Source organism: Dromaius novaehollandiae, chromosome W (assembly GCF_036370855.1).
Source record: "Dromaius novaehollandiae isolate bDroNov1 chromosome W, bDroNov1.hap1, whole genome shotgun sequence".
Classification (NCBI taxonomy): domain Eukaryota; kingdom Metazoa; phylum Chordata; class Aves; order Casuariiformes; family Dromaiidae; genus Dromaius; species Dromaius novaehollandiae.
In genome coordinates, this window is record NC_088130.1 from 44,407,012 (window position 1) to 44,416,782 (window position 9,771).

Genomic DNA, 9,771 nt, shown 5'->3' on the forward strand with positions numbered 1-9,771 from the left:
TTGGATTAATTAAGTAATCATTGAGAAAGCCCCTGTTAATGTTAGTAAAATGTTTTCATGCTTTAATGGCACTAATAGGGGCTTGATCTCAAGAGTGTGTCATCTGCATCATACCTGAAAAGTAAAATGCTTTAGTCATATTTAAGTGCTAACAAATATTGGAAAAATTATTACAGAAATGTTTAGATTGCTGCCATTTTGTTTGCTAAAAATACCCCTAATTCTCAGATTTGTTTTGAATGTTAATTCTGTTCATTAAAAGCAGTTTCAGAAGAAGGCAAAGACTGAAGGAAAACTAAATATGGCTAGCAGAGTAGTTGGAAGTATAAAAGACAAAACTGCATTCCTGGTGGATTAATCACAAGCTTTTTCTTCCTCATTCTTCTCTTTCCAGAAATTCACGGAGGTCAATTAAACTAGATGGAAAAGATGAGGTGAAGGGAAGCAAAAAAATGAAGCACGCATCATTAAAGTACACAGCTGCAAGACTGCATGAAAAGGGTGTTATCTTAGAAATTGAAGATCTTCAAACCAACCAGTAAGTGTGGCATAAAACAATTCAGAGCATTTTGTAGTTGACAGCTCCTTAAGGAGTCTGGCTTTTGTTTCAAGAAGTCTTCTCAATTTTCTGCATTGCATCTAAAATTACTTCAGATTTGTATATTCAGAGGAAAGAATAAATCTAATTGTCATAATTCATTTTTTTTCCCCTTGTAGCTTGCTATATGATTACCTTCTTGGGCAAATACTGGAATAAGCCTATATTGGCACTAGCTTGGAGGGAACTGATACAAGTCAGCCAGCATGCTCACTGCTGATTGACTTGCTGAGCAGTTTCTACTTTTTCATTTACTGACCAATCTCTTATCATATAACTGAGTAAATACTTGCTAAGGTGCAGTTTCCAACTGTGAACATGTGAAGTGCCACTATGAACACACATGATAAAATAGTAGGCATGGCATTTTTAAACTTAAGGTGAGACTGTTTCTTGACCTAAAGCAATTTGAGTTTCTCTTCTCCTTAAAATACTGAAGGGAAAGTAGAGTTTGTATGGTCATTGCCATTTTAGCTCATGTCATACTGTCAGCATATCAGCATGGTGAATGGATGTTCATTTTGAGGCAGCTGCAGTCAAAATCTTCCTTCCTCTGCACCGTTATTTCCTTCCTTCCTCTGTGCCCTTCCTTCCTTGCTTCCTCTGCATGGAAAAAAGTTTTCTGGGTCACTTTTTTCCCAAGCGGGTTCACCAGGCAGCGTGAGCCACGCCAGGCAAACTGAAGAGTGTATACCTGCAAGGAGCTACTCAGGAGTGGCAGGAAGAAAATCTGGCTGTACTGTTCCAGGCTGTGGATGCTTACTCTTCTGTTTCCTTTACATCTCACTCCCAACTTGATTCCAATTTAAAGGACTGTTGAGAGCTCTGTAATCCATCCTATCTGTAGATATACCAGTCAAGTCTCCAAGAAGATGTTGCAGCAGGGATGTGGTCATTCATGTTACACCATTTGCAGTTCATTAAGTCTCCAATGTACTCAGGGATAGCTTCAAAAAAATCTGAAAGAGAAGAAAAGAACTTTTTGACTTGAGACCTTATGCAAGCTTCTAGTTAGTCTTGCATAAAAATATCTCTAAAATGTTTGAGCATTCCTCTGCATTACCTGTTTAAAAAAATGCAGTCTAGAGAGGATCATCTAAAACCAAGAGCAAACACCATTCATCTAGAACTTAACCACTATATACAATTGCTGCATTGATTTCATTACAAAGGAATGGCAATAGCCCTAACAAGTGGGGAAGCTAGACAAGTTATGAATAATCAAGAGCTTAATGGACTTTACTTAGCATCTAATTCTGGTGTGATAGCATATCACCTCTCCAGTACTTTTCCAGGGGAGAGTGAACAAAAACTGCTAAACTTCTTTTCTGACCCTACACAGCAGCAAATTCAAGTCTTTTAAAGATGCTATCCCTAAATATTACTATACCCTTAACCACATAGATATAGTTAGCATCTAACTATTCAGATGCATGTCAAAGCTGCATCCTACTGCTGCTTCTGCTTTAATCCCTGGTCATCTAATGATTATTTTAAAGAGAGTCATGACTATAAAAACAGTGTCTATGCCTGCTTTAAGGATTAGTGCTGTTTAGAAAGTAACTGATGGGTCAAGTCAAAATGTCCATTCTCTAAGCCAACAAATCTAGGACAGATTTCAGAGTAAAGGAAGACACTTTATTTCCTCTTATCTTCATAAGACAATCGGACAGACTTGTTCTGAGTACATAAACTGAGCCTGCAATGTGAAGGGATCCCAAGCAGCTTCTGTTTGCAGTTCTGCAGGATCAGTATATTGCAACAGGTCAAGCAGAGAAGTCAAGTTAGTTATGTGGAATACTGTACTTAGGCTGAGATAGTATTTGTAAGAGAACATTACGTGGTAGGACACAACAACTGCCATCATAGATGAGGTCAAATCTAACAACACTCTCATTGCTGTGCAAATACAGTGTGGCCTATATTTTCATGAATGCCTCTTTCAGTGATCCCTGTTCTCCTTGTACTTGACCATTTCTGCACCCCACTTTTGTTATCCACTTCATGAAATGGATCACAAAGGTGATCAGGTTTAAGCTAATTTGGAGGCACAGAAGGAGGGGGGGTGAGAAAAACAGCTTAGCTGCCAGCTGCTGAAGCCAAGCACTGTCATAAATATAAATTCTCCTAAAGCTCAGGCTTGCTTTAGCTGGCTGTGTTGTTCTGCAGCATGGGTTTGCTGAAGGAAGGAGCGCAATTAAACTCATTAGATGGCCCTGTGTGGTATTGCATGATAGTAAAAGCACTGGCCTTGAGTGAGAGATTCCCTACATAGACCAGACAGTTCTTGCCATGAGCTGTTATCTTCCCTCCTGTTCTGTTCAAGGCAGTGGGGTTTGGTTTTAAGGGTCACTTATTTTGCAGTATCTGTGATCAAACACTACTGTGGCTATAGTTCCAGCTTAAGGAGGTCACATTTGCAAGCCGGTGGATTTGAAGATTTGTTTCTAGGATGGATTAGTTTATTTAGTGTGATCTCTCAAACATGGCTAGCACAGCTCAAGTAGCAGCAGCACGCTGGTGCATGGGAGAGTATTGATGCTGGGGGCACTACTTCTCAAGTTGGCATTTCTGCCAGCCATCTCATATTGCAGACTTGACATCCAAGGCCTATTGTAAACCAATTACTCTATGGTGTCTCAAGGTTGCTGCTACTGGGGGAGATAAAGCTGTGCCTCCAAAACATACCTTGTGCTAGATTAAAGATTGGTATTTATTGTGAAAGTTCTTTTGTCTTTTGCAAGTTTTTCCCCATAACTGTCACCAGATTATGTAACACTGCACAGTATACATACTCAACTACTACTCTTTCTGTTTTAAGGTTTAAGAATGTTATGTTTGATATCACACCTGGAGAAGAAGTAGGAGACTTTGAAATCAAAGCAAAATTTTTGGGGGTCGAGATGGAAAAAGTGCAACTCCATTTCCAGGTAGAGTTTTAGTTTTGTTTCTGTGCCCTAAAGCAGATCATGTGGAGAATAACTACATAACTTTGGTAGGATGATGCTGGACTTACGCTAAAGTTAATGTTTATAACAGTAATTGTACCATAATAGTAATTATAGCAATTGTCAAACTGCATCAAACCAAATGCCAGATTAGCTTAATGGCTAGCAGTAAATACCACAGGAAAACTAAATCATACACAGAAGATCTTTCTTCTGGGATGCTGTATTGACAGCCTGCAATTTGTGATCTAGAGGACAAATAACATTTTTCATACCTATCCAATAGTTACTTGCAACTTCTTTTAGTTGTGACGGACCTGAAGCATGAGATGCTTACATAATGAAAATGACCCAACCTTGTTGCCATAAACTATGAATTCAAGCAAAGACTAATGATTTTATTTATAATTACAGGATTTGCTTCAGATGCAGTATGAAGGTGTGGCTGTAATGAAAATGTTTGATAAAGCAAAAGTGAATGTGAACTTGCTCATATTCTTGTTGAATAAGAAATTCTATGGAAAATGAGCATGTCAGATATGGACTCTGCATCCATCAATGGGAAGTCTATTCAGTATTTTTTGCTTTTAAACATTTGAAGTTTGTCATTGGACGCTTTTTTAAGTTTAAAAAAAACCAAAACACCAAATGTTCAGAGGAATGTATGCAGTGCCTTTTCATCATTGATAATGAAGCAGAAAAGTAGAAAATAGATTAATTTAAACACTTCCAGATTTCATTGGTGTTGGTACTTTCAAATCAAAATATTATTGTTTAGGACACTCAGCTATTGTGGTTGTGTGAATTTTTAAGGTAGACAGAAAATGAATTTAGTTGAATATATAAACCTCTTCCTATTAAAGCATTTTTAAATGACCTCAGATATATAATATAGTTCTTATTAGACTTTAAGTATTTACCAAAAGAAATCCTAATTTGTTTCTAAGGGATAGTTTGGGCAAATATTTAGCTAACGTACTAAGCCTATTTTCTGGCAGTTGTCAATTGTAAAGCGAATTTATTGTGCAATTCAAAAAAAATTTATAGGTAATTATAAAGTGACAATAACATTTTACTGTACAAAAATATATTTTGTGATTCATTCCTACTAAATAAAATGCACTACTGCCTCATGTTAAATGACATTTTCTACTTTCACAGCCTTTTGAGTGGCACAGGGGCAATCTGAATAGTGAACATACGTTGTTCAGTTTGAAGTATTTGAATACATAAATTGTGCCTGTCTGTCTTTTTTGTAAGAAAATAAATGCAATAAAATCAGTATTTAGATTGTTTTTTTTTTAAATATATTCTTTGGAGATTGTTCTATGTAAAATAAATGTTACTTTAATTAAACTGGCTTTGTTCCAACTTGGTTGTGTGTATAATGGGCAATGTAATATATAAACCAAGGAAAATTCTTCTACTCTTGCTTTGCTTGTGACAAATGTTTTAAAAGATGAATGGACAATGAGGAATTCTGAAATGCATGGTATAAACATCAAATATTAATTCTGAAGATGGAATAAAACTGTGTAAAGTCAGTGGTAGATACTGGCTTAGTTGGTACACTGACCTGTTATACTATACGAGTTGAAAAAAATTGATTGGAATACATTTACTATAGATATGTATAGGCATTAATATCCCTAATTAAAAGATATACAGCTCCAAGATTCTTCCATTTTTCTTCCAGCTAGTTATTCCGCATTACTTGAGTATAAGCCATTTTAACTGTTACATAAATGCTATAGTATTAATATCCAGATTCACTTAAAATAGCTGGTTGGAAAGATGAATGCAGTATTTGATTACTTTTGCTTCCAGTGGAGAAAAGTGAATTGTACTTGAATACGAATTGAATTCACAATTCAGTGTTATTTTTCCCTTCCCTTTTTATCTGTAACAGACTTGAGGCTAATTTCTGCATATTTCTGACAAATTCTATCTGAACAGGTGAGTAAGTCTGCACCAGTGAGCTGTCAGTCAAGACCAGATGTTTGAGGTAATGTATCAAAAGGCTGGAGTTCTGCTGGGTGTGATTTTCATAGCCCTTTCCAGCCTACATGTGAATAAGTCATTCCTGGATATGTGGCTCTGTGTGGCGTATATAGACACATCCGGTCTATGTTTAATGCTAATGTGAACAGGATCCTCCTCAGTAATTTTCCAGCTGCATCTAATCTGTGGAAGCTTATTTGGTTCCCAGGGAATGACATCCATGGAAGGTACAGTCTCTGTGCTAGGCCTCATCTTTTCCAACCATTTCTTGAGATTCTTGCTCTTCTAGTACACATCAAAGATTAATGTCCGTTTAAGTTTTTAAGCTCCTCTGGAAGCATTTTTTCTTAGTTAACTAGTTCAGTCTGTAGTCTTATCACTTAACAAATAATGAACCCTGCTAAAGAAGATTGACCACAATGATTCCCACCTAACTAGAAGATTGACAGGCAGTACCAGGTCCCATGCAAATGGACAAAGTAATTCTGTCCCCACCCAGTGTTGTCATACACTGGTCATAGCTACTAAATCCAACAACAAAAAAAGACTTGTTGGAGGTTCCTGCAACTTGCTATTTAAGGTCTCCAACTGATCAAAGTTGGATATGACTTGACAATACTAGTTTCATTCTTGGATACAACCTATCCTGTGGAGAAACTTGCCTTGCTGGTGACAAAAATTGAGGAAAGGCCAGTAATGATGAATACTGCTTGCTCATCGGTTGCCATCACATTAGATACTGCATTATTTTGGCTATAAGAATTCAACTTCCATTATGAATTAAGCCTTGAATCTGGGAAGTAAAATGATGATGACCTCTCCTTGAAAGACTTGCTTGTTTCCAAAATATGTTTTCCCAGCTGGTGGTAGTGAAAAGAAAATATAATAGCCAGTAGTCTTAGTCTGTTAAATGTTAGCCCTGCAGTTTGCATTTTTCTACCATAAGCCTTTTGAGTTGCCTAAGAGTACTTTGCAATCAATTTAGTTCAATGTGGAACTCTGAAGCTCCAAATCGACTCCCAAAATTACAGACCTAACCACATTTTTCATTGTCCACTTGGTGAAATGAGACACTATCATGAGTGATCACTTTATCCAGTTTCACTTTGTGCCTATATGCAAACTTTTCTTCTTCCTCTTTGACAACCCTTCTCATAAGACTGTTTTAAAAAATAAAGAAGTAACAAAACAAACTTCCCTCTAATAGAAAATCTAAAGAGTGACAGTAACATCTGCCTTCATAAAGTTCATAACTAGACAGACAAAAATAACCCTCTTCCCAGACCTGGAGGACTGTTTGCCTCTAAAGTATGCTGCTACCCTCACCTTCTTTGTAGCAGTAGCTACCAACTGAGGCATGGGTCAGAGTAACGTGTGGTAGCTCCTAAACAAAGCTGAAAAACTGTTCCTTCCCTAAACAGTAAGTGGGGAATGATGTAGTAGTGTTACTGGATATTTGTAGACTTTTTTGGTAGACCTAGCATGTTTTTACAGGACAGGAAGTTTTGTACTGTAACAAGCTTCTGCCAAAAACCTCTGAAAGAGATGCAAGGAGAAGTAGAGCTAAAAAGTAGTAATCATAAAAGCTTTAGAAGCAGCAAAATTTCACCCCTATTAGAATTAGTTGAACCACAGAGAAGAAAGTAACAAACTGACTTGCATAACTACAGGATACAAAAATTAACTTAAATTTGGTTCTAGTATGCCAGCAGAGAATGTAACAGATTTTTATTTTATTCACTTGCTATATTTACTAATCCAATATAGGATGGATAGAAGAAGGACATAGCCTATGGCTGTTCCTTTTATCTGCAACTAAGATTCTCACTGTAAGTACAGTATGAGTTTCCCTTTGCATCTTTCACAAAAACTTGAGAGACAGTGGCTTTCTCCCAAACATTGGCCCACTTGTTAAGGCTTTTGAAACTTAACTAACACTAATACTGAAAATGTTAAGCTTTTCCAGGGTGCAGTGCAACTTTTATAAACATACATTTATTTTAAGAAAGACTGGTAGTTTTTCAGTTCACTTGCTCTATCTTGTGTTTAGAATATTTAGTAGTGTTGAAAACTCACAAACTGAAAATAACAAGTAGACTGATTTCTTTGCAGAAAGTTCCTTAAATGATTATTGTTCCCCAGCTTATGTCTACTGCACATTGTTCCAGAACCTGATCTTGCTTCCAGAAGCCAATCCCTTCACCACTGAAAACTTGCCACATCGCAGGCACCTTCAAGATGCTACAACCAGAAGACATTGTAAAAAATGTAGGTATTCACAGACACCTCTTGAATGTACCTCTAGCAGTGCAGCATTAGATCAGATAAGACAGCAGTAGAAAATAGATTTTGTGTTAGTATCACTCTACCATATTTTCTTCCTGTGTTCCAGGACCTATCGAAATCTTAACCACATACCAGATTTTTCATCCAGCTTGTAGAACAGCTTAGAAATCACTTAAGAGAACGCTTTTGTGAAAAAAGTGATCACCTCAGGCTGAGTTCCAGGGTGGATAAATTTCCAATTGCTACACTTATGACACAAGCAACAATAAGCAATTTCAATAGGCTGTATCAATATCCTGTTTTTTGTGGATGAAAAGGTTGCTGTGTGTTTACATTTTGATCCCCAGGTATTTCAAGAAATTGGATAAAATTCAGCTGGTGTGATTGTGATGGCCTCAGCATGACTGATAAAATTATGGTCTGCATGTTGTAGGTCTTAATAGCTCAACCCAAGAACCTGTTCTCTTCATCTCATGTTAACCAGAACGTAGGGTGGTGGTAAGTACTTTGATCAAAGTCTCTGCCTCACATGGTCTTTATACTGAATGTCTGTCAAGTGCAAAATAATGCTGTTGTTTGCTTTTCTAGGATAGTTTTAACAGGATCAAAAACTTGTATAAGGCAGAGTTATACTGGGATAAATGAACAAAATTCTTTTCTTGGTGCAGTAGCCATTCCTAATGCCTCGGTGTTTACTATCAAAAATGTTCTTCTGGAGTTGAAATACTGACTCATTTTCAAGTTTAAGTACATGTCACAGTAATCTTGCAAAAATGAGGTTTGATGTTTCTCTTCTCTACTGAACTAAAGTGTATGAAGTATTTTCATCTTTACAACTTTGAGGGATACAGTCCCACCACTGAGTTTGATCTGTTAGCTCCCAAATCTCCAATAAGAACTCTTGTCAAGTTGTCTCCTGTTGCGTTTCTCAGTGATGGCAGAGAGAGAGCTCTGCCTGTGTGAGAAGAATGGAAATGGGTTTGTGTCATGTTTTTACTATACATGGTGTGTTAGGGTTACTTCCTCCTTTGCTTCAGTATCTTCTGTCTAAGGCAATCCACACTTAGGTCCCTGACACCACTCTTGTACAAACTTAGGCAGGTTAAAAATACACTTGAATCCATATAAATACACACTATGAAGACAAAAGTGGAGCACCTCTGATGTAAGGCAATTCCACGGAATTCCCTTTGTATGTTCATAGGGCATTTGGATTATTAAGTAAAGAGAATCCTGTTAGTTTTTCTGAAGTTCTGTAAGAACAGAGTAATATTTTAAAACTGCCTATAGTGTAATTGTGTGGGTTTTTTTTTTTAAAGTCTTAAGGGCAAGATGTAATGGCAGGGTTTCCCCCCCTCACAAGCACACTATGTAACTCCTTTCTCCCTTCTCTCTTGATGGCCAACTTCTCTCAGCTATTGCAGCTGACAGGAAGCTGCAGCATGGAAGATTAATACAGATTTTTACTGTTGATTTGAAGCACAGGGAGCTTCCAGTTATGTGCAGACTATACAGAAATATTGGGTGGGAGAGGCTCTGATAAACACCTCTGGGTATGCTTGTAGAGCTGTGAGACCACTGGAGTGCCCAAGAAGAGCTTCACTTTCTCTTCCAAATGCATGAAAAGAAATAGTCTGTGCTTAAGTATATGGAATTTTCTGTGGGTTTCCTGGTGTGTTCAGGGATGATAGTCCTGTCTTGAGTATGTTTCTCACTAATTGAAGCAGGCTTGTTATTCAGCTATGGAAAGGTTGGCCAGCAATGTAACTTTCATTTATTACTTTCCCTTACTCCATGCAAATTGGATTCTGCCTAAGCAAGGTTATAACATGTAGCAAGTACTAGGATTATGGGAAGAATACTGTAGAGCAAGCAAAGATTAGAAGCAGTTCTTACTGGGAACCAGTACTTGCAGTCAGGATGATTGATTTTCCATGA

At 37.3% G+C, this 9,771-nt stretch overlaps 1 protein-coding gene across 7 annotated transcripts in view; it reads left to right on the forward strand.

The window, feature by feature from the left end:
* The window catches only part of LOC135324402 (ras GTPase-activating-like protein IQGAP2), a 126,829-nt gene extending 121,912 nt beyond the window's left edge, over positions 1–4,917 (forward strand). For all 7 annotated transcript variants that reach the window (XM_064500562.1, XM_064500563.1, XM_064500567.1 and 4 more), the window contains 3 exons: positions 395–538; positions 3,420–3,528; positions 3,961–4,917. In XM_064500562.1, coding sequence (XP_064356632.1) covers positions 395–538; positions 3,420–3,528; positions 3,961–4,074 — 367 coding nt within the window. In that variant the 3' untranslated portion in view covers positions 4,075–4,917. The remainder of the gene's footprint in view (positions 1–394; positions 539–3,419; positions 3,529–3,960) is intronic.
* Positions 4,918–9,771: the final 4,854 nt, after the last annotated feature.